Below are 25,589 nucleotides of genomic sequence, written 5' to 3'. Positions count from 1 at the left end.
AGCCTCTGTCTACTGTCTATGTCAGAAACTCAGAGAAGTACCAGAAGACTGCTTCTGCCCTTAGTGCAGAAACGATGGCAGGGCAGCATTTGTTGGAGAAAAACCAGAGGAAATCAATTAAAAAAATGTCTCTGGACTGCAGCTGTCTTAACAAATTTACCAAAGACCAAAAAAGAAACAGCACACAAAATAACTGAGTTGATCTCAAAGCAATGTTCTGCTGGAAGTTATCCAGGAACGATGCTCTACCATGTAATTACTCCTGGTAAGTTACAATGCTTGCGAGAGATCATTTGTAACAGCGTGTCTAATTAGTATACCCTTAAGATGTCTGGGTCTTTTTTTTAAAAAACCACAACTAGGAAAAACACTTTTGGGCAAATTGGTGTGAAAGACCAATAAAATAAACATATACAACGCCCGAAGTAAAACAGACAGAGATTAACAGAAACCGAACAGGAATATCTGTGTTTTTTAATGCAATAATCTTCTATTCTGTATGTAACTTCATCCCACTTACATAGCTGTCTCCAGCAAAAACACAGCCAATGCACATAAGCAGCAACTGCATGATCTAATTAAATTGCACCGTAACACTGTATCAAATTTAATAAAATTGCAACTTATTCACTAGCTGTTAACCACTCTGAATCACCTCCCTCCAACGGGCTTGAAGAACACCTAAAATAGTCTGAGATCTTTCACACGTTGAAGACAAAGCCATGGTATTGCCACTCAACTCTTCCTCTTCCTGTTTTATGAAACTGTCCAGCTCAGATATAAAATACATGAAGAAAAGAAGCACAATTCAGCAGCGAAGTGAAAGCCGCATTCTAACAGCGCACAGATCTCCCACTGGGATTGTGGGTTGCATAAAATGTATCATTCGCAGTGTGCTTGGACACCAGAAGAAATGGAACAACTTCCAACACAGCAAAGCAAAAGCCTGGGAGAGCCCATGTCTCCCTGACATCTAAACAACATAATGTGATTTGTGGTTTTTCTTCATTTACAACTGATGGGTTTGAAGTTGAGAGAGCCTGTTTTCCTGCCTGGCATTTTACCAGTTATTATGCAAAGCTGGTATATCTGACCAGATCAGTAACACCTAATTTCCAGCAGCCGTTCTGTCAGCTGAAAGCTTACTGTGAAATAATGTCAGTCTTGGAACCGGTTCTTCTAAAATTGCTAAGAGGCCTTGAAAACAACTTTATCTTGGCCCATTTTGTAATGGGCCTCGTTTATATTACCAGCTAAGGTGTTATGAAACAAAAACATAATGGATAAAGTTCTTTTGTAGAGCAACAAATATGTATGTATGTATTCTATTACAGACATGGAAGAATGCTTCAAAATGAAATTATGTTAACAAATATCAACAGACTGACCAAACAAAGCCATATTCTGCAATATATAAGTTGTCTAGTTATTTCAAAATCATACTGTTCCCCAAATCTCAGATTTAATCCAACACTTAATTCCTTAACATTTAGATCTCGACATCAGTGCACTTACTACTAACTAGCAAAATGAGTCAAATGACCAACCTGAGATAAAAAGCCTTATGCTGTCATTCCACACCACTCTAGAGGAGGCTAACATACTGTACAAAACTTCTTACTCATGGCATAAAGTGTGACTTGGTAAAGGCCACACTGAACAAAACAATCTAAAGGCATGTTCTCGTGCCACAGAAAGTTTGTGGAGAACAAGTTCTAAAGCTTATATTCTTGGGCTAAATAGTTTTTAACACATTTGCTAATTGAGAAATGTGAAACAGGAAAGTGTGCAACTCTGCAGGTTGCTACAGCACAGGCACTCAGTCAGTTCAATTCAAGAAGGAAATCTGCTGTGAAGTAAGAGCAGCTGGGAGCCTGAAGACTTGTTTAATGTTGCAGCACCCGACACAGAATCCTCAGCAAGACAATTCTCTACACTGGTTGTAGCGTTATGCTTTATTTTGCGATCCGAGCAGCTGGCTGATTTATAATGTTCTCCCCCCTCTGAAGTCATGGACTGAGCCATTGCCCTCTGACCTGCACCACGGCAGCTTCTCCTCCCCTACTGCACCCTAATTAAAGGGGGGCACCCACAACGACCACATGGCGAGCCATGTGAAGCTGCGTTCCTCCTTTCTCTCTACCTGCGGACTCACTTTCTCTCCCCCTTGATCTCTCCCCAGTGAACAGCGCACCCCTGTAACAGAAAGGGCAAGTAACCCCTGCCTTCGTGAAGCTGCAGACCTGCCCCTGCCCGACTCCGCCGAGCAGATATGCACCAGGAAGGACCTGCCCCGGGGTCCCTTGAGGGAGAAGCTGCCTGCATGTCGCAGCAAGGTGTGCTGCAAGGCAAGAGGCTGCGATGGGATCTGATGCCACAGTCTCAAGGTAGACTCGGGTTACCAAGGAGATGGGGGACGAGCTGGAGAGGGTGGGAACAAGGGCCTTCCAGCGTCCTCCCTGACTGGAAGGATGCAAAGGATTACAGACCAAACTGCTGAAGCGCCGTCAATTCTAGTGAAGAGGACAGTGAGAACTGCGCCGGTCCTAATTGGTTGTAACAAGTCCACTTCAGTGCACCTTGAAAAATGGTCTTTCCAAATTAATGGGGCATGCAAACAGGGACAGGTAGATGCATTACCATCTACGATACAAGGGCCCATTAGTTTAAGAATCATCTTGTTGCGCATCAGTACTAGACAGACAGCAGAATGTTTGTAGGAGTAATTTTGAAGACGAGGAGGAACCACAGACTGTCTTTCCCATCTGAAATGCGAGGCAAAGGAGAACACCATTGGACTACTGCCTTGCTGGCTCCCAGGTATCCCAAGAGCTCTGCGTAATTGCTTCTTGAATGATTTCTGCTTTTATTTCAGCTTGCATAAAAAAATGTTTTGTACTTTCAATTTCTGGACGTAATTTTATTCGGCTTCCATTTGTTCAGAACGAAGGCAGGCAGTGATAAGACGAAAAATGATGAGGATACATGTATAACTCAGGCCCCAAGAGCATCTCCCCAATGTTATTAGGGGATTTTAGAGGGTCTGTTATTTACCGCCAGCACACTTATCTATTGATGTGATGTAGGTATCAATTCAGTCATCAATTCAGGGAGGGAGGAAAATGTCCCGCGTTGAAGAGTTGTTTTTGTCGTCTTAAATTGTGTGTTCGTATCACTTGAAATTGGGCCTTCCTCTATTACATTAGCTTACATTTCAGACACCGGAGTCAGTGCTTATCCTACTACTAAGACAAAAAAAAATGTACACGCCGGACTCCACACAGACTCGCAAAGTTCACTGAGGACAAGAGAGAGATGTCGCTCCAATGACACTTTGTAATCTCCTTGCACTACAGCACAAAATACCTGATACCAAAACACCTAAATGCTTAGAAAACCATACAGGGCACGATAGAAATGATAAATGTACAGAGTCACTTTCCTAATGGCTTTGACCCTGACAGTGCAGGTGAGCAAATGCCTCCTCTTCTCGTTATACTGAAGCTGCATGGCCTTTCCTTTGCCTGCAGACTTGCTACCTACCGGAACTCAATCTGACCAGCTCACGGGCAAGGCCACACCGTGACGGAGCGCGCGCCCCAGATCCCCCGTCTTGTTCACCCACCTGCGTCCCCGGCGCCCGCTGGCTTGAGGGCGGCCGCTGCGAGCCTGGCCATCATCGGGGATATCAGGCCCTTGCTGGCAGAGATCTTCTCCATGATGGAGGTGGCCATGAGCGAGGAAGGGGTGGCCGCCGCCGCCGCCTCCCCCTGGGCCGCGCCGCTCTGGGGGTCGGCGCCGGGCGCCGGGGGGGCGCTGGAAGCACTGATGATGCCGGCGGCCGAGGCCGGGAGCTGGAGGGGAAGTCGGGGGAGCAGCGGGAAGAAGGGGCTGGCGCCGGAGAGGCCCTGGCTGGAGAGGGCCAGGGCCACGGGCACGCCGCTGGGCAGGGCCGGGGAGAGGATGCTGGGCACCTTGCCGCCGGGCGGGAGGGCGGCCGTGGGCTTGATGGTCTGGCTGGAGGCGACGGCGGTGGTGGGGGTGGGGAGCAGCTGGGGGCCGCAGGAGGATGGCTGCGTGGTGGGCGAGGCGCTCAGGCTGGAGTTCTTGCTGCTGATGGCGGAGAAGTCCATCAGGTCGTCGTTGCTGGAGTCGTCGGGCTCCTCTTTGGGCACCAGGAAGGAGGAGGACAGGCCCAGGACGCCCGAGGAGCGGATGTGGCGCCTCTCGTGCTTGCGCTTGTGGGACGTCATCTGGCTGGTGGAGGTGAAGGTGAAGCCGCAGCCGGCCCGGATGCAGTGGAAGTGATTGGTGGCCTTGCTGTAGACGCAGCCCTCGTACTTGCACTCCTCGTACTTGTAGAACTTCTTGAAGCCGTCCTTGGCGTACGCGTCGTCCTTGATGTGGTAGCTCTTGTGCTTCTCGATGTCACACTTGTTTTTGAAGGTAAAGGTGCAGCCGGGGCGCCTGATTTTGGGAGGGGGGAGAAGGAGGAGGAGAGGGAAAGGAGATTCACAGGTGAATCAAAGCCCTTTATTACTTTTATCCTCTATACTGTAAATAGGCAAAAAGGAAAGGGAAGACAAATTAGATAAAAAAACACCAACAATGATGGAAAGGTGGCATACCTGCTTCATAGGTGAAGAGAAGACACCTTTCATGCACAATCAATGGAGTGCAAGTGCTCATGGTACTAATGGCTTATGAAATGTTTCACAGAGGATGTATTATCTGGATCTCTTTTTGCATCAGATTTGATCCTAATCCTATCCTACATGAATCATCACCAGGCTCATGTTTTCTTGGGTGTTTTACAAACAAGCATGTTTTTCACATTCCAGTTAAACTGTTACTTTCCTTACAGCAGAGGAAGGTACCTACTGCTGCTCTTGCACACAGCCAGTACACCACGCCTAGGGCCCCTGCTATTGTCTGATTAATTAACACCAGTTTGCAGAGACCTCCTTTGCAGCTACATCCGTTTTGAACACAAAATGTTTTGTTATGAAAACCATAATTAGATGCCTTTAACCTCTAATGCTATTAAAGGAAATCTGCTAAGTTTAATAGATAAAAAGTCTTGAATTCTTAAAAACCTCATATTGCCACCATGAAGGTAACACCATTTTTAAACATTTAACTGAAAATGATAAGATAGTTGCTCAAGAGAGGTTCATTTTTATATGTTGTGCTTTAAACCTCAGTGTGTAATGATGACTCAGATGTCATTGTCAGATGATTACAAAACATTTGCTTTTTTCTAGGTGAACCTAATGTGGGAATGCATTAAAAAAAAGTCTCTAAGCTACAGCTTATTAGGCTAGCTCACCTGCAGTGAAAGTGTGTAGTCTTCTGCCCATAGAATTGACAGTCCACTGTGCCACAATCTTCAGTGGCTCTGAACCTTTGGAAGCCATCGTTGATGAGCTGTGCATTCTTTTTATGGAAGTTCTCGTGTGTCATTACGTCTGAAGTGCTGGTGTACACCTTGTTGCAGCCCACCTACAGAAGAAGAGTAAGGAGAATATAAGACATGAAAGAATCTTTAATATAACTGCAAGCACATAAATCTGGCCAAGACAATGTCAGAACGAAATAAGCAGACTTTCTTGGCTATTGTTGAGGTATTCTGTGCTTCTCAGTGGATGTTCACATTTAACCTTTTTACTCAGCTACTGCTACAACTGTAAACAAAAAAAACAGGTTCCTGTTTAAAAAAAGGGACTTATGATATTTTTGCTCTTCATGCATTTGTGCATTAACCCTGTACAGCATCAGTAATATCTAGGACGTCTGCAAAGCTAAAGAGGATGATAGTGCAAGGCAGATCAATAAACGTAATCAATAATTACATACACATTGGTCCAGCGTTTGTATTTGAAGGTTCAGGTTTTGAATGTCTCCTCTTAAAAACAACTAATGAATCAAATCTATGAGTCCACGGCAAACTGAAATAGTATCCGCTTGAGGTTCTGACTCATTGCTGCAAGGGTCCTTTCCTCTGTTGTGGTCTAGGCTTGTGTCACTTTGCACAGTCAAGTATTTCTGGTAACGTGATGCTTTAGAAGGTGATAGCTGCTCTGTAACCCACAGCACCTATAGTCTTCCCAGCCCAAAAGCACACACTCATTCTTCAGGGCAAAGGTACAGATGACCAGGCTCAGTTGTCCTAGGTTTGCCCATTTGTTTGATGATGCAAAGTGCCTTTTGTATAAAAAAAGGCAAAAGACTTGATTTTTTAAAGCAAGAAAAAAAAACTTTAAAACATACTCTACTGAGTGAGCAGACCTTTGATGTCTTGCTCGTTGACAACCCCATTATCTGTGCTAATTTACTGAACCTCACGCTGTAGGTTGATGTAAACACTACCAGTGCGTGAGCAGTGAAATAAAAATAGTTCAATCTGAAAAAGAGGAGCTTTATGTGGGCAAGGAAGATTCCGGTGACCTATATAGGCTATGAAGTGTACAAACTAACTTGCTTGGTAATGCAACTGATCTTCAAGCTTCCCTTACAGCAGCACTTCATTATAGTAAAAATACCACATAAATCAAAATGAGTGGTGGAGATAAATGAGGTGTTATAACACCTTGCTAGTTTCCATGGTATTAATGGTACATTTTTCTGAAATGAGCTAAAATGTTGCGCCCAAGTCAATATCCCTTTACAAATACAGCATGAGTTGGGCAGGCAGTAGAGAAGGCCTTGACCCCTGTTACAGCCATGTCCATTAGTGAGCTGAAGTCCCCAGCAGTGTTTAAGCTTCTCTGTCATAAAGGAAGTCGGGGCAGATGTCACTTGGGCTGGTTTTAAAATGTTTCGTTCTGCAGCACTTAGTCGTCAGGGTTTAAAAGAAACAGTGAATGTTTGAATTAAAAAGAGCAAATGTATATCATCCCTGGCACTTTTCTCCCTAGCAAAGCGGGCAACTTCACCATATTGAGTCAAACAATGAAAAAAATGCCACTCTGGTTTTTTCACACTAAGTCACACGAAGCAGTGCCAACATCTGCTCGTTCTCAGAGCTGTTAAAACAAGAGCTGAAATGTCTAATAACAATTATGCCGTTAGGGGGGTTTAAAAAAGAATATATCTAAGCCATCTGTACCCCCCTGCTTTTTTTGCCTGCAAGAAAGTACTCAGCATCATGACACCTTGAAAATAAGCAGATGTAAAGAATTAAACAAAACTGGTCGGGAATAATCTTCAACCCAGTACTTGGTACTAAAACATGAAAAATGTTAAGTTTATATAAACAACTAACTGAATTTTATCCATCCCAATTATGGAGAAAGAGACAGAGAGGGAACACACATTCATCCTTTTAATTTTTCTTTTATTTACTTTATGACACCTTTTGTCAAACGAATGAAAACTGCTCTTAAATGGTAATTTAGCCTTAATGGAAAAAGTGGAAGAACCATAATTTCCTTTTATAGATGCAGTTAAACAGTGTGCATCTAAATTGCTCTGGAAGCCCTGAGTGTAATTCTTGATTTGCCTCTGACAGCAGCGTATCTTTCTCTGGCAACAGTGGCGAGAGAGATAAAAGACAAGGTTTTCCTATTTGTTTTGGTATTATTTTCATAATTCAGAACATGCCCACACGGCCTTGCAGTACTAAGTTTTCAGAAAGGGCTAACACCCACAGTTAACCTATCACAACCTTTGAAACATGAATCACACCTTTCAAAGACACACGCAGACTGCGGACTCTCTTCAGGGCTGCATCTGACTTTTAACTGTTTTTCTCACTTGCTGCCTACTGAAAAGAAATCCCGTGGAAAAATACTGGAATGGGAAATTAGCAATGCAGGAGCACTCCAGTGAAAGGACAGTGTTGGATCAAGTCCCGGAGACACGGGGCTGTGATAGACAGTGCTGAATAATCCAGTACAGTGAAGTAACCACCACTGGACAGAGTCGGACTGAAAGCTTGTCAGCTGTTGTCAGAAGAAGGCGAGACGGGTTACTCTGCTCCCCTACCTGCCCGTTCCTGGGATATTCGCAGGTGAAGTGATGTGAAGCCTCTTGCTTCTGGCATTAACGAATGTTCCTAGTGAATGACCTGACTGGGGCGTTTCTGTCTCCCTACACACGGAGCACCTGTGCGCGAGCGGTTCAACACCCACTCCCCCAAAAGCGTCGATAGCACGAGACGGGCACGCGAGGGGAACTGCTTCGATGCGTTAGGGAAGGAACGTGTCTTTTTCTGGAGAAACGGTGATGGTGGGGGGGGAAAGAAATAAAAGGTCCCACTTCACCCCCCCGTTTCCAGAGTGGCAGGGATCTTGAAACTCTACGACCCCTGACCTCACTCTGCAAGGGATGCGAGGAGGAGGAAGAAAAGCCGATCCGCCTTGTGTGCTGGGGGCCCGCCCTGGGCAGCCTCTGCGCAAGGGGGTTACCTGCATGCAGTGGTAGTGGGTGCTCTTCCCATTCAGGTGGCAGCCGTGGTAATAGACGCTACAGTCGTCCAGAGGGCTGAAGCGCATGAAGCCATGCTGCAGGGAGTTGTCCCGCTTCTTGTGCATGTTGTAGTGCCGGATCACGTCCTGCTTACTGGTGAATCTCTGCGAGGGACAGAACAGACACAGCAACAGGTTTTTTTGTGAGAAAACCGGCAACAGGTCGTTTTTATTATCGCTCTGGCAACACCTGCAGGACGCAGCAGCCAACTGGCAGCGCACGGGGCTGACTGGAGCCAGCACAGTGGTCCCAGTCCACTCTCGGCCTTGTTTGTTTATTTATTCCAAATCCATTCTGTCGGGGGGGTGCGCGTGAGGGCTGGGAGGTGGGGGCGAGACTGAGGGGCGTGCTCGGACACAGGCATGTTGCGAGCGGTTCTTTTTCATGTGCTCTGAATGTAAAGCTCTCTTACTTAAAGGCATCGCTCAATTAACGCAGCCTATTTGAAATGCAAGATCATGCTTTCCACGTTTTTTGGCTTTTAGAAAATATATTCTGTTTCTTGCAGATGTGTTTGTGTTAGTGCGGTGGGGTGAGATAAGGCAAACGAGAGAGCTAAATAAACAGACCGTGATCTTTTTTTCTTGCTTTTTCTTAGCGGAATTTCATGTTTGAGCAATTATTCCTATTTTAATCCAAGCAGAAAAGTGTCGGTTTCTGGCTGGGTTACAGCTTTAAAGTGATGGAAATGACCAGGGCCCTCTCTCTGAAATGAACCCTCCACTCTCCAAACACACGCCCACACACTTACACGCACCACAGTGACGCCACAGTACAAAGAGCAGAACATTCACTCCAGGGGATACGGGAGAAAACCCTTCTTCTGTAACTGGGCTTCAGCTGGTGTTACAGGAACTGAAACAAGAGCTTTTTGGTATAAATCAATGTGTCTGTCCAACTTTCATCCATCGCTTTTCAGCACTCAAGCTGACTGAAGAAAAAGAGCAGGGTGGTGGCAGAGAGATGTTTAAAGAACAATCATCTTTCGAAACTATTCCCCTTTGGATAAAGGTGCTATATTTTTTACATCAAGAAAGCTACACATAGTGATTTTAATGTATTAGTTTTTGCACTCCACTGCTCTATGGTTCCCACTGACAGCACATAAAGCAGAATGCTAACAGGGACCTGCCTGCGACCAACCAGGCTGGGATATTTGTATTTGATGACATGGCCACAACCTGTTATTTTGCTTCTTCTAAAACATACGAAAATAAGTCATGTGCACGATGAAGCACTGGCATATGAAGGCTACTGAAACCCCATGTACATCAGCAATAAAAAGGGGGATAGTGAAGACAAAAATGTTAAATAAAACACATGTATTTAGCTAGGTCTTTACAAGGTTACAGAGAGCCATCACATGTATTTTTGGTCTGGTGCACTGAGGGGCACACAAGTATAACTTTGCAAGGAAAGAACTTGACTAAGGGAGTTATTGGAAGCTAGCAGAAGGATAATATTCCAAATCTGTGTCAAGTAACATTCTGTGAGTTATCACTTTAAGGGTTTCTGATTTGAGGTTGAAAGTTTAGCAGTATATCGACACCGAAGAATATAAATGACCAGCACAGCACTTTATGTACTCTTTTCTAAAAAAACTAATTGAGTCCTAGTTAGAAAGCAGATTCAAGTGTCAAGTAAATAGCATTACCAAAATCCAAAACAGGTCTGCAAGTTTTCTTTATTATAACAAAATTAAAAGGGGCATGCCACTTCAAATAAAGAAAAGGTTTCTCTTAAACCGAAGGCAACTCAATAGCATTATGTACACAACTGGAGTATAACACACACACCTAAGAAAACAACGTTTTTTCACCACATATCACATGCAAGGCATCTTCTATTTTGTGATGACATGCATATTGCATTTTTTCCAGCAAAATAAAATAAAAAATAAGCCATCGAATAGAAAAACTCTTTTTTTCCCCTCAACTGTAAAGTAGTTTGGCGCCATTTCCCTGTAATGCCTCCCATTTGGAAAATAATCCGTTATCAAGAATAAGAAATACATCCTGAGATTATAGCGGAGGATTAGACTAGTGATGACTTAATTTGTTAAAAATAAAACATTTCTTTTTAACTTAAATAAGAAAAAAATCACAGTTTTTTTGGGGATATTTAGATTTTTTTTTGTTCAGTAACCCGTCCCTGTGACACTTCCCTTTGACCATCTGTGCAGAGAAATGAACGCTGTCTGTGTTTCTGTCTCTTACACCTATTTTTTTTTGTTCTCTATACACGACCGGATTAATAAAGTGAATGGGGATTAAAGGCAGCCTGAACTCTGAAGCAGATGTCTTGGAAGACTGGGAAAAAAAGAAAACCATATTTCAAGCATATTTACAATTAACCCTAAATAAAGGGCAATTGTCAGAGTCCAACCAGGCCTCTGGGTGGCTTTAAAACAAACTGGATGTTTGCCAACAGTCATAGCTCAAGCAGCACTGAAATGTGTGCGGTGCAGATCAGAGAGACCTCCAGACTGGGGAAGTGAGGGATTTCTCCCACTCTACCTTACTCAGTTCTGGCTTTCCTAGCAGAGCAAAAGGCTTTTTAGAACTCTTCAATAACACAAAACAGTTAGAGCACACCTATGATTCTGATTAAACGGACTTGTCAAAACCAAGCTATTGCAGCTACTTCAGCTGACCGAGAGCACTCTTGCTCTGTCATCCTAATAGACCGAATAATCTGCTCTGCTCTGTAGAAACCCAGACCCCTGCGTGATACGAAAACTGGACCAATGGAACTAAGTTTCTGCTCTTTCCAGTCATTTTAACACACGTTGACTGGTTTGCCATACTTACATTCATACAACAAGTTTGGTTTGTTTCTGGCTTAAACTGGGCAAAATGTTTGAGTAGAGCCCTGAAAAACATGCTAAAGAGGGAGGGACACTCTTGTGTCTCTTACTGTATGTACTGTACTCACCTCGCTTATACACAGTGGGGTATATGCAAAGAAATGAAGATGTAACAGAAGAGGATCTTTCTACAACCCTGAATACCTTCACTGCACAGCTGAACACTTTGTATCGCCAGCCCAGAATCCTGCAACACCCGGCACCCTGTCTTAGCCCAGTTGTACTGTAACTTGGCACAACAGGACAACTGTTTGTGCAGCAACACTAGCTTTACTGTTATCTTTGCACCCTGGTTATTTGGCTATGGTGCAATTAAGCCAGCACAACCCCAGTGATCGGTGCACCGCCAGTTTCTGATTGCGGCCCTGAAGAGAGTGATGTTGAGATAACTCTGGTCTAATGGGCTCAGGTATCTGGTTTGTAGATTTTTCACGCACTGTGTGCAGCTGACTTGCCTCACTTACCTGGTAGTTGCACTCTGGGTCCAAACAATGGTAGTGCTCTCTGTACTGGTAGGCACAGTGCACATGTCCACAGTGTTGACTGCCCGAGAACCTGAAAGCAATTCAGAGCAATTGCCATTAGGGAATGAGACACAACTGGTGTGGGGATAGCATGCACTTGTTCCTGAACCAGGGAGTTCAACAACAGGCAACCGAAGTCTCCGGGGCTCCAGAAATCGCCACTGCCAACATTGCAGAGGAATATAAGCAGAAAAACATCAGACCGAAGCAAGATTGCAGTGGAAACCAGGCCTGCAAGGAGATCTCTTTGGTGATGACACTAAAGTGGGAAATAATGACAATATACGTGAATCTCCTAGAAAGATTGTTAATTGCTCTAATACATATAAGAACACATCGAGACGTTTTATGTTAAAAATGAACTAGTAATACCTTGATATTGAATATTCTGGACAATTCTGGTTACCACATTACAAAAAAGATATGGCTGTACTGGAGTGGGTCAGAAATGTGCAAGTACATTCCAAGGTTTAAAGCATGTCCCACACTGACAGGCTGAAGGAACTGAACTCCTTCAGTTATGAACAGAGATGACCATGAAGGGTCCCAATCCAAGTGTTCAGAATGCTCCAAAGCATTGATATAGTCGGTCCCGCGCACTTCTCTTCACGATAAACAGTGAAACACTACAGGGAGGTGCATTTACAGACTTGACCTAAGCACAGCTTTGTTTCGAACTAAGGGATCAAGTATAAGCCAGAGTGTGTGGAGGATCCGTAGGACCAGGTTTGGATACCTCATGCCTTAATGACTGCTACTCAAATTGGGACCCTTCCAGTCTGCACCATTACAGTCATTTACTGTGGCAAGCTCATTAATTATTTAAATTATAATCAGCGAGATCGTTTGAACAATTACGAAGCTGGCTGCGGTGGAGCGAACTGGCCGAGTCTGCTTGGGAAGCATGTCCCTCCACACCCATGTGGAATCTGTACTGCCTGAGGTCAAACTGAGGGCCAAGGAAGCTGATGGGCTCAAGCTGGCTTTTTGGTGGCAACTGTTTCCTTTTGAGCACAGCAGCTTGGCACAAAATAAAGTGTCCAAAAGTGAAAATAACCCAAATCGGCCGTGAATAACCAGCCGCTGTAGTTCCTGGACCTCTGCCAGGGTTCAAAGCACCAGTGAAAACTGCTGAATGCAAAATTCTTCGGTAGGCAAGCTCGAGAAACCATCTTCATGCTCATTTTTCTTCTTTTCATTTCTCTTTTTTTCCCCATTTAAATTTCAACAACAAGGGAGAATCAGGTGCAAAACTTGCAATTTACTTTGAAAAAAAATTTTTTTCAAAATAACACATTTGATCATTTATCCAGAAATAAGACGTGGATTTCTGGGTCTGTGACAAAATAACTGTGAGAGCTGCTGCCGTGCTGTTCATTTAAACCTGTCCTCATGCTCCAATACAGCATGAAAAGGTTATTACCCATTTTCAGTTACTATACAAGACAGACTTTCAGACACCTGATCACACTCTGAGGTGCTGTACAGCACACAGCCAAGTTTTTTCTTCAGTCGCATTTCTCCAAAGAAAACATCAATTCATTCCGGAAACATTTTGTTAGACTCCTATTAAACTCTAACTCTAAGAAGAGTTAATTAATCAGACCGTTTACAGCCTTGCCAAAATGTAATTTCAGGTTAGCGGTGATGCTTTAATCCAAAAGGGTTGGAGATTAATAAAAAAACATTAATGCATAACTCCTGATTTCATTTTTGTTTGCATATCCCAGCTTTCACTGTCGATTTTCCTCCTGCGAATCGTCAGAAGTTAAAGAGGCGCGTTTACCAAGTGTTTACGGCCTCATTATAACCCTACCGATGATGACTGTTAAAAACCTCCAATTATAGCTAAAAACACACAAATAAACATTTGCACTGCTGCTGCCAAAAGCGCCATCTGCTAAAGCACTAAAAAAATCCCACTGAAAAAAAAAATAGCTAAGTAAGAGATTTTTTTTCAGTGCAGGGCTGGATTATCCCAGGGCTGCTTTTAGTGATCACTTTGCCGAGTTCATTAAGCTAATTGAACAGCAAATCCACAGCATTTTAAAGGGGGGGGGGGGGGGGCTATGGGGTGGTGCGGGGGCTGTGCTGGATATTGTATTAAACAGTTACGCCAGCTTTTTCTAAAAGATAAAAAAAATTAAAGAAGCACCCCTACCCCCCCCACACACACAATACATGCACATGTGCACTAAAACAAGAGGGACAGCCTGCACACTTCTCCTTGTATTTCTTTGCTGTATCATTTGCCTCTGGACAACCTGAATGCACTGCATTGTGGGGCTAATTGTCCAAAGCTATTCACTCACAGATTAAATATTAATATGGCAACGATACAGAGATTGCAATGCATCTCATATTACAATAGCCACATGGTTTAAAGTCCAGAGAATTGGTCGGTGCACAAAACCATTTAAGAGGGGAAAACAGCAACTAAATAGCACCAGGGCGCACATTAAACCTCAGAATTGTCCGACACGAGGAGATAAAGCACTGTCACCTAGCGTACAAGGAATCGTTTTTTTTTTGGAGTGTGGGCTCATTAGTCTGAAGTCTGAAAAGTGAGGGGTGAATTTCCAGAGGCAAGACCCCAGATGCTTGAGGCAGTTTTTGCCCTTTTCTGTGTTCCTTCCCCCCTCAGCCCAGCATCCCCCTCCACCACCACCCAATACGGAAATTGAAACTGTATCTCAGCTTATCTCCTGCCACCCTGCACATCAACTGCAGAGATGTTTAGACAAATTTTATGCATTATGCAGTGCAAATATCAAAACAGTTCTTGGCAGTGCCAGTAGAAGCCTCATTAAAAATTCCTTAATTAAATCTTCTTGCAAAATGTAATCAGTCCAAGGAGGATTTTTTTGTGCAAGCTTGTGTGTGTGTGCGTGTGCACTCGGAAGTGTATGTGTCTATCATTTTGCAAGCTTTGATTTGTGGCCTTCATGTTTCAGCATGGAAATCTAAGCATTAATAGACTAGGCATTTTTTCCTTTTGAAACTGTACTTAGAAAAGAACTACAATTAAACAAAACACAAAAAAACTCACCTTAATGCACTTTCAAATGAATAGAGACTATAGTACTGAAGGCTGGGGATAAGTCCTGCACAAGACATTATCGCTCACTTGGCTGTGCAATTAGAATATTTTGAACCAGAGCTCCTTGCAGAGTATTCAGTTCAGATCTTGTGCTCCCTGCAGCTGTTGCAATGGTTTAACCTTTGACCTTTTATCACCTGTCCTGTACTCACAACAATTTGTCATTTAATATTCCCATCACACCATCTGGAAAGAGCCAATGAAGCACCTGATGTTTTTAAACAAAAACAGCAAAGAGGACTTTTAAAGTCATCAGAGGCATGTGCTTTTAAGGTTTGCTTACTGACTTATTTAAGGTAAGTAATGTTTTTAGGTTTTAGTTTATGCAGGCAATCTGATAAAAGATGACACCAGATCTAAAGAGAGCTTCGTGGCAAGAATTTAAAAAATCTATAGAAATGTTATTTTTTGTTTTATCTGAACATCAGGGTGCAATGCTCTATTTTTACAATGAACACGTAAAAGGAGTTTAAGCTTGTGGCCACCTGGGCCTTTCACAGTTTTCAGAATTCAGATCATCTTCCTCTGCTCAGCTTTCAAATTCATCTTCTTGAGTCCATAAAACTGTTGATTACTCAGAATTTATTGACCATGCACAAAACTTCTTTCTCAGATTTACATCCAACTTTATCACTGCATAAAATATGTCTTCAATTAAAAAGAGGTTATTTTAAACTTTCCAGAACCCCTTTGTAAACCAGAAAATTTGCATACCTGGCAATATATTTCTGGTACAGGTTGACATCTTCAGTGACTGTTTTCTCGGGCGGCAGTCCATTCCTAATGCAGCGCACAAAAGAGAGAGGATTAATGCGAAACGGCCCTGTCGTTAATATAAACAAACTGACACAATATTTACTTACAAGCAATTTCAAACTTCGGGCTATCAATATACATTTCTGAGGTGTAACGTTTTCATAGACAAATGAATCAAGGAGGCATAAGCACACTTTGATGTATGGCTCCCCAACAATAAAGGGGAAAAACGCAGCACAAATCATTAGTGCTCTTTTGGAGAGTGCACTTATGCAAAATTAAGTATGCAAGAGGTCAAAAGCCCTCAGAAGGAGATCGTGGCTCAAATGTGTCTGTGGCTGCAGGTGAGCAGCCCTACCACTCCACACTCTACTCACAGAATGAAAGGGGGATCATGGGAAATGGATGTTTGCTCTGCTGCTGTTCTTGACTGGAAAGGGATTTTTGCTGGGCAGTCCACTGATACTGTCTGTGAAGGGCTGCAAAACCTGTAATGGTACAGGGGTACATAAGACCAAATTTGACTAGAAAATTGAGATCCCCTTTTCAAGGCAAGGAGAGTATCCAAGATCCTCAGGGCGGATCTTGAATTCAAGCACACACAGACAGCCCTTGGGCACTGAGCACGACCGCTGCAGCGAAGCCGCCGCCGCTGGCTCTGCGGGCTCTACCTGGCGGATAATTGACCGCAGCATCAGTTAAATATCCTGAGCTGAAATGTGATGGCCCCTCACGAAAGACAAGGTCAATTATCGAGCGCATAAAGCACGACGGCCAAGCAGACTGAACGTACTCGGGCTGCTTCCAAACTCCCGTTCTGCTTTCACACGGCTCGACCGGGCAATTTCAGACCGTCGCCGCTCTCCAGGAATTTAGTTATGGTTCTGAAGTAATTAAGCTGAGGATTGTTACAGCTCTGCTGACACTGAGGGCTGTGCAGGACACACGCTGCAGTATTATTTTGCGTATTTATATTGCGTACACACCCAGGGGCCTCAGCCATTTATTACACAGCGATAGGGCCTGACAGCTCTTTAACACAATGCCCACCACTGTGAATGGATTTAGCTTCTCTGAACTGCGGTAAAAGCAATAATTATAAATATGTACTGTACCCCTGTGAAACAGCAACTGGTACAAATAAATAAATGAAAATATTTCTACTTAACAGTGTAATAGAACTACAGTTTACATTGGAAGAAAACGTATAGTGAGTGAGCAGGGGATGTGCTGAATATGAGGACATTTAAGAGAGTGCATGTCAGAGTCTTTAACTGCGTTAAAGAACTATTATATCTGATAAATGCGCAATATTGTGGCAAACCACATTGTCAACAGGTCACTAGAAAACAAATGCCAAGTCTTTTCACAGTTTATGCAGTGATCAAGTTAAATCTAATTACTTCATAGACATGTAAGTAATTTGCACGTTATCTCACCTCAGCATCAAAATGTTTTTGCGACTCTACTTTTCAAAATGCAGATGACAACAGAAGGCCGAAATAGATCTCTTTTTTGGTTTTGGTTTTGTTCATCTTTCTCATAATTCTGTCTTAATCTGCTTCGTCTTTTGGGCAGTCACAAGCGTTATGAGGAAAACACTTAGGAAATTTTCTTTTTGAACAATTTCTCAGCAGGATTAAAAAAAAAACACCGCCAAACTGAGCTCTGTCACTCATGCAGTAGTTATGACTCACTTCAAAAGCACTTTTAAGGAATTGAGTAATGGAAACTATAAAATTAAGTACAACATGCTTATTTATACATAAACAGAAAGAAATAATACATCCAATCTGAAAATGTTAGCCACTCCTATCAGCAGCCACAGACTCTAGTTTTCCACACCACCCAGCTCAGCCCAGGACGGCTCTCTTACTTGACTGTGGACACAGTTCCAGTTGTGATGGAGTCGGTTTTGGAGAAGCTGGATTTCATGTAGTCCGAGGCGCTGAAGCCGAGATGGGTGGCCTGCTCACCGGGGACCCCTGTGGCCCCAGCAGCAGCAGCAGTGGAGGCCGGGGGGGCCCCGGGCGTTCCGGGGGTCCCTGGCGCAGCTGGGAGCGTGGTGGGGAGGAGAGCAGGCTCCGTCTTCACCGGCATGAGCTTCTGGATGTTGCGGATGTCGTACTTGGAGGGCCTCCCCACTTTGCCGGTCTTGAAGGCGATGGCGCCCCCCATGTCTGGGCTGCCCTCCCCGGGCTTGAACAAGTGCAGGAACTTGACGTTCTCCAGGTCGTACTTGGAAGGCCGCTTGTAGCTGTTGCCGTTCTGCTGCCTCAGGCTCTCTCCCGTTTTCAGCTTCTGGATGAAGAAGTCGTATTTGGAGGCCCGGGAAGCCAGGGTCTGGATCTGGGAGGAGGTGGCCGGGGCCACAGCCAACGCCCCTTGCTTTGGGTCCGCCGACCCCGGGAAGATCTGTCCATCCGGGCTCTGGAGCCGGCCCGCGGCCTGCAGCAGGGCCCCCTTCTCCTGGGCCAGCTTGGAATTCAAGTCCTCAGGCTTTGGGGCCTGCACAGGCCAGGGCAGGTTCTCCCCGGCCTTCAGCTTGCGGATGTATTCCTCGTACTTGGAGAACCGCGCCCGTCGGGTCACCTCCTCGCTGGAGAGGGAGGAGGAGTCTGAGGTAGCAGCTTTCGGCTTGTCGAAGCTTATCTTCTTGGCCAGTTCATCCCTCACCTGCTGGTCGTCGTAACCAAACATGCCAAGGAACTCGTTCATGGTGTTGGCTGCATAGTCACGGAGTGCAGTGGCTTCCCCTGCAAGACACACAGGAGACAGAAGACATGTTTAAGGATGAGAAGGGCAACAGGAATGGACGCCATCTCCGTTCTCCCAGCCATGGAAGAAAAAGGCTGCGAGGGGGGCAAAACTTCTTTAAATCCAACTGTATAACAACAGCGGCTTGTTGTTTTACTATACAATACTTGTGCCACGACCGTCCTCATTCTTAAAATCTGACCAGATGGATTAATAAAACATTTTTTGCCTGCTCATCGTCTGTGTTTCTGAACTCCGCTTCTGTATACCAGCCCCTGTGTTAAAAGATGTGCAACTAGAGAAACCTGTCAAGTGAAATGGCGGAGAATGTAGTTTTGAAGCAGCGCACATATTCCTCTGTTGTTCATCTGCACATCACTTACATTTAACTCCTTTTTTTTAGAAACTAAAGAGGTAAATAGGTAATTACTGCTCAAGGAAAAGAGCAGAGGTCATCAATGTCACTGGAATCAATTTCACTAAATGTTCCTGTCGATGGCTTCTCAGTACATTAAACAAAGTTTTCATAGACGCACTGCCCTTGGAACTCACATAGCTAGAGATCTTATCAATATTGAACCTATGCCTGCATTCAGCAATCAAATGCACAAATCCTTTTTTTGGGGGGGGGGCTTCCTTGTTATTCTGAAGAAAAATATGAATTGTGACTAAAACTACGATGCGATCAAAACCCACAGCTGCTGCTGTCGTCTCCCATTCGCCCGCTACTTTATTTTTAGTCAAGATACTTTTAGCCTCAGGGGGCAGAATGAAAAGGGATTTCCAAAATGAAATATTTGACATATTCAGCTGTGTTGCTCTGGCAGTACTCATTTCTGTCCCGTCTTATTTGGTAATGACGGTTTATAACCGGATCAGTTTATAAACGGTAGGTGCTTGCCCCTGGTCTTCTGGGAAAAAAAATATATTTACTTAAGGGAGTTCTTAAGTGCCTGTTTTCCTTCATACATTTTGCACAGTGTAATGTGATTCTGAAGTCATTCGTTTTGCTTTTTGGAAAACAACAGCAGGTCCTGTGCTGGAATCTGCCAATGACAACCTCATCAGTACAACCTGGGCTATTTTCTTTTTCTCACTGCGCACCCTTACAAACTCTCCCCTTTTTCGTTATTTTTATCAAGCCCAAAGGGCAGCACCTGCTCATTTCTGCTCTAAAATGCGGCTTCTTATTTTAAGAGTCCATTAAACTCACCACCCTCCCCAAGGACATATGGAAATGGAGTAAATGTATAGTTTAATTGCGTTATGTAGAGATTAATTCTGGCCCATTAACTTTCACCCGGGTCAGGGGAAAAAGAAATAAAGGTTTTGTTTGAAAGCATTAGGAGAGATCGCCGTGGCTGGCTCAGCTCTCCACAGCCACACACAGGAGTTGTGCATGCGCTGTATCAGAAAGTGAAAAAAGAAAGAATGGCCATAAAAAGCCTATTTTTACTCTCATTCAGGCAAATTCTGAAAATCTTGGCCTTTTGTCAGTTTTTGCCTTTAGTAAGGCCCTGGGGCAGGCGGTGTGAGTAAGCTCGACCCAGCTAACTGGTGCAGTGAAGCAGCAGTAAAAAGCTATAGAGACTTTTGGCTTCCATCCACTGTGTTGGTCTGGTCCCAGCAACAGCCCAGACCATTCCACCACTTATTTGAAGGCTTTTTTTCTTCATATGCTGTGCACCCTAGACGGGGAGGTGTAACACTAGCTGCAGAGAAGGTAATTAATACTCAAAATTTCATCTTTGGTCTCGGATTTCTGTGTTATTGCTAAATCTGTCTCTCCCGGCTTTTCATTTCTCCTCCTGGCCTGTAAAATAATCCCCGAATTTCCATCATGGCATCACGCTTGCCTCTCCGGGTGGCACATCAATATGAAATGAGATCCGTCAGATCGAAAAGGCATGAAAAATTGAAAAGAAATGTATCAGGTATTTGAGAGGAAATAGTTTTTTCATCCTTTTTTCCAGGATGTTTTGTTAGACCACTTGCTGTTGCATACTGGCTCCTCCACAGAGGCCTACATAAATGCCTGCAGAAATGATCACTGTCCAATGTTGATTTGAACACACATAAGACTACTGTTTAACATCATCAGCCCATTTGGTTTTCCTAAATACAAAAGTATACAGACAGTATTCTAGAAAAGGTACTTTTTTCTGTACCGCTCCTCAGATTATTAAATTACAGTACAGGAAGGAAGGGAGAGGAGCAATTTACAACAAGTATATAATTGATACTGTTTCACAGATGTTTTTAGTCATGTTCTTTTTTTCTTCAAAGTAGGATTGCAGTTCATTGTTTAAAAGCCATGTAAAGCCCACAATTCTGTGCATACTGGCCTTTTAACTGGCGTCTGTTATTTCTTGAAACTATTATTTGTTTTGTTATAGCCATCCGATCTGGTGTTAATATTACACGTTTTGCCAAACTAACAGGGCATGTACTGTGTAATGTCCTTTCGGATTTCAAAGGAAAGCTACTCCTACGAGTTTGTTTTCTCTTTGAATGTGTATACTAGAAACGACAACTGTCTCCACTGCGGCCCTTTAGAGAAGAGTAGATCCCAGCACACTCTTCCAACCGCTCTGTGACTGAATGGGGCAGAAAGAGAAAAGGCAGAGGACAGGACAGACAGATGGGGTCTCACATGATGTTCCCCCTTCTTTCAGTGTCACTAATACCTGCCTCTGAACTTGCAGCTTAATTTGTTTACATCATTTTCACCTACGCACATGATAACAGCCAAAAAATGCAACCCCCAAAAAACCCAATAAAAAACACTACCATAATTTTTATGGTTATGACACACTCGTCTAGTCTTTAATCAGCGAATATTTCAAAGCAGAAGTGAAAAGGGCAAACAGACTTAGCTCCCTTCATGCTCATCTCCTGAGGAAACAAAAGGTTTCTTCGCATTTTTTAAAGAGTATTTTCAGTGATTTTTTTTACGTAACGATGCACTCAACAACTTTGGACCCACGTTCAGATTTCAGACAAAGGGACTGCAAGGGTCCTGTGATAATTAACTTTTATTTAAAAAAAACATTAATATGGATCTGATTATGTTATCAGTTGTTTGTGGCAGCCACATCCTGCATGCGAAACCCCTTGTTCTTTGTTAATTTAAATGCCTTAATCACTGAGAAATGGCCGATAAGACCACATCGCAAAGATACTGTCCCCTCCTTTTGACAACAGTCCTCTCTTACAAGGCCAAACACTTTTTTCTAGTAATGTCAACAGACAGTATGCACGGTGAGGGTTTTGTTTTCTAGGGTCTGAGTAGAATAAAACTGAATAACCAATTAGAACAAAAACGACAGGGCTTAGTTCATGTCCAGAGGGTGTAGTCTCTGCATACCTGTAACAGCCGAGATATTTCTGCAGGTAGCAGGTGAGGAAACATCTACATGAGCCACCTCTTCTATGACTCAGAACTGCCACAGCTAAGAGTGGGGGAACGTTTCATGAGGAAGCTGAGGTGCAGCTCCAACGTCAGCGTTTACTTCCCTGAGGAACGTGGGAGTGTGATGCCAGTGCAAGGCCTCAGGTAGCGACTTTCACCTTTTCCAGAATTTCAGAGTTCAGAGTAGCTCTACAGGGTAACTCGAGAAACCAGTTATAAATTTATGGCTGACAAAATATTTTGAAAACCTTTGGAGAAAAAAATAAAACAAAACAAGTGTGTCAGCTGATCTCAGGTTTCCTCAGGGTATTTGTCCTGTGAAGTGCTGATAAACTGACAGGGTTTCAGTAGCACTGTTGTGTTAGTGTGCCAAATCATGGCTCTTAGAAGCCAGAATTGAGGCCTTTCTATAATAATAATAATAATAATAATAATAATAATAATAATAATTGCTTACATTTATATAGCGCTTTTCTGGACACTCCACTCAAAGCACTTTACAGGTAATGGGGATCCCCTCCACCACCAATGTGCAGCCCCACCTGGATGATGCGCCAGTTCACTCCCCACACACCAGCTCTCAGTGGGGAAGAGAGCAGAGTGACAAAGCCAGTTCAGAGATGGGGATTATTGGGAGGCCATGACTGGTAAATGCTAATGGGAAATTTGGCAAGGACACCGGGGTTAGCCTATATACTATATACAGTATATGTCTTTTAAATTTGAATCTGATACCACCCTTTTCTAATGTCAGTGCACAGGCGAAATCCTGTTTTCTTTTTAACATTTTCAGAAAAACAAATCATTAAATCCCCCATCATACTTGTTAAAACTCCTTTCCCATGCTTCTTAAAGCTCAGACTAAGGGAACAGAGAGAGAGTGACAATCTCTGTGACATGACATGAACAGATTGATCATCACCAATGTTTAAGGTTGATGGCACTCAGTCAGTGAAACAGGTATGGGATTTTTCAGCTACAAAAGGAAACTCAATCACCGATTTATTAAGCGGAAATAAATATTGTCTGTTGAACAACACTAATTTGACAGTTACATCCTTTCTAAGTTTAGTGAATACTAATTCATTCTCTAAATCTATGGAGCTGTAGAAGCAAACACTCACATCTTTCATCCTAAAAGATCTAATGTGCTAGAAGCTTTAACTACCTCTTGCTGGTACAAAAGAGTAGGTCAATAGGCTTGGAAAATATACTTTCAATTCAGTAGTTTAAAAAGCTACACTTAGTGAATGATAGTGTAGGGAGATACATAAATACTTTAGAAACATTTCGGAAAACCTTAATAAAGGTGGGAGAAGGGGTGCAATTCGAATAGCGTTCAGTGTTGGGGTAACACGGCTGTCTAAGGAGAACAACAACAACCTGTCCAGGGGGCCTTTGAAACACCCTTCTTTAACGAAGAATGAGCCAGGGAGCTGCTGCTGGGGTGAAGATGGGGTGGAGGAAGGAACACAAAGGGGAAACACACCAGCAAGTGAGCAAAAAGGGAGATATGTATATGTACGCACTGTAAATGTATAGGAGAAGGTGGGTGAGATTAGGGTTTGACCTCCTACCAATTTTGTTTTGTTTTAACTCAGTTAAGGAAAAAAAACAACAACAAATCTATTTCTTATTCCTATGGATACCCATCAGTGACAGTAGCCTGAAGAACAGGCAAAGGAGCTGAATCACTGCCTGTTGCAATTTTGAAAGTACAAATTCAAATTACAGATGTGGAAACAAATTGAAGATAAACTCTCACGATCACCCTCATTCCAATTATTGCAACACATGTTTTACAAACAACAGCCTGAATCGAGTCTTTCTTTGGGATTCCTCACACTGAATGCGAGAGCTGGCAATGGTGGCGCTGATGTGGGTAGCATGTTGACCATACAGGGGGCTGTGCAAGCCCTTCAGGAAATGCTTTTCTGTTCTCTGTTTGGAAGAGAAACCTGCCATATAATACCAAGGACTCAGCACATGGTAATATATAGCAAGGGGGGTATAGATGTGTCTGTGCCCGCCCTTTAATTTAGCAAAATACTTCACTTTTCTCTCCTAATGAGATAAGGTATAAAGAACGTCCCACCTGTCTGCTCACGTTCCCAATTATCAGTCATTACTTGTTTTTTCTCATTACCCCCTCAGGCAAATATTGCTTTCCTGCAGCCCATTCACAATTACAGTATATATTCATATAGAAATATTAAATATTAAAGATTAAAACAAGTTAAAGTCGTGCTTAGAATCATGCACTACTGACAAACCTACTGTTTATTAAAAGTGATTAACTGGTATGGTATAGTTTGCAGGGGGAGAATCCTGACACTGGGTCAGGTAAAGGGGATCTTTACTTGGAGCCTCATAAGACCAGAGTATGACCCCTTCTTTGGTTCACATGGTGTTTTGGAGTGTGAAAGAGCCCCGCGCTGCCCTTGAAATCACGTCAACAGAGGGACAGCGCATCGCGTGTGGTGAGTAGACATGGTCTCATCCAGGTCAGGGCTGTGGAGGCGAGGTTCAAACTCTCCGCCAGTGTCTGCAGAGCCAAAGCCTGGAGAATGAATGGGCTCAACGAATGCAGAGTAACACAGCAAGGTAGAAACTGTTTGAACAGTCTTTTCCCTGAGGTTCTGTTTTTCCGCCTCCTTGTAAGTCCTCGTCATGATGTTATGTGGATGTCTTTCTGGAACCTGGGATCCAGTGAACTGTATGATTTGGGAAGCTGGGCTCTGTCACTCTCTCTCCCTCTATCTCTCGCTCTGTGGCTGGGGAATATAAAGAGAAGTGCCCCTAATCTCTGCACTTCATGTTGGCAAATTCCACCACGCGACATACACAGGCCTTGACTATGTTTGAAGCAATTAGGGCACATTTTTTTTCAACAATGCGATAACAAAAGAGCACTATATCTCCCTTTTTACTGACCAAACATGGACATAAACTGAGGCACAAGTAACACCTATCAGACTGGAGTTCAAAAAGGAATAGGACATGGAACTGCCACTGATACACGAACAGGATTATTCAGGAGGAACTTTCGAGGTAAAATAAAAAAAAATTGTGTTCAAGCACAGGCTTCTGAAAAAAACAAATTTTAAAAGCTAATCTGGCTGCAGGAAAGCACAGCGTTGGTGCCGCTTATCTTAAATAAGTTAATTCACAACAATATTTTAACGCCCACTTCTTATGACGAGTGAGGTCATATACGTGTAGGTCAAACTCACAACATTTATTGCACACGATAAATCAGTTTCAGAAAGGGGTGCCAGCTCAAGCATTCATGATGTGTCTTTCAGAAAATGCCCAACCGTTAGTATTGTCTGCTGAACAGTTTAAGTCTTGGCTGTTCTTTTTTCTGAGATAAATTAATTTATTATTCATTTATCGTTTCCTGTATCAACCTACCATAAACAAAATTTTAAAAAAATCAGAAGATCACTTGCTTTTATACATGCCTTAACATGATACATGTCTTAGAACACAAATTCAGGGCATTGTCATTTCAATGACAATATAATAAAAAAATGATAGTGGTGTAGATAACTTGTACAATTTGGAATTTAAATCTTGGTCAGCAAGCAAGTGGCAAAATGCATCCTTTTGATAGGTTTGTTGTGTAGCTGCCATGGTGCAGTATGTTTCACAGCACACAACGTGCAACACAAAAAAAACTGAAGAAATATTCTGGAGTTCTGC

The 25,589-nt window shown here is 43.3% G+C and overlaps 1 protein-coding gene across 15 annotated transcripts in view; it reads right to left on the bottom strand.

Moving 5' to 3' along the window:
• casz1 (castor zinc finger 1) overlaps nucleotides 1–25,589 on the bottom strand; it is a 242,887-nt gene that overhangs the window by 19,773 nt on the left and 197,525 nt on the right. For 11 of the 15 annotated variants that reach the window (XM_069184059.1, XM_069184057.1, XM_069184058.1 and 8 more), the window contains 7 exons: nucleotides 17,592–18,471; nucleotides 16,093–16,203; nucleotides 15,674–15,739; nucleotides 11,800–11,890; nucleotides 8,409–8,573; nucleotides 5,330–5,502; nucleotides 3,626–4,467 (listed from right to left, as the gene is read on the bottom strand). In XM_069184059.1, the coding sequence (XP_069040160.1) occupies nucleotides 3,626–4,467; nucleotides 5,330–5,502; nucleotides 8,409–8,573; nucleotides 11,800–11,890; nucleotides 15,674–15,739; nucleotides 16,093–16,203; nucleotides 17,592–18,471 (2,328 nt within the window). The remainder of the gene's footprint in view (nucleotides 1–3,625; nucleotides 4,468–5,329; nucleotides 5,503–8,408; nucleotides 8,574–11,799; nucleotides 11,891–15,673; nucleotides 15,740–16,092; nucleotides 16,204–17,591; nucleotides 18,472–25,589) is intronic. The other 4 variants (XM_015337180.2, XM_015337176.2, XM_015337177.2 and 1 more) reach the window with 3 other exon arrangements.

The sequence above is a fragment of the Lepisosteus oculatus genome, chromosome 25, assembly GCF_040954835.1.
Source record: "Lepisosteus oculatus isolate fLepOcu1 chromosome 25, fLepOcu1.hap2, whole genome shotgun sequence".
NCBI lineage: Eukaryota > Metazoa > Chordata > Actinopteri > Semionotiformes > Lepisosteidae > Lepisosteus > Lepisosteus oculatus.
This window is presented reverse-complemented; position numbering and strand designations above follow the sequence as displayed.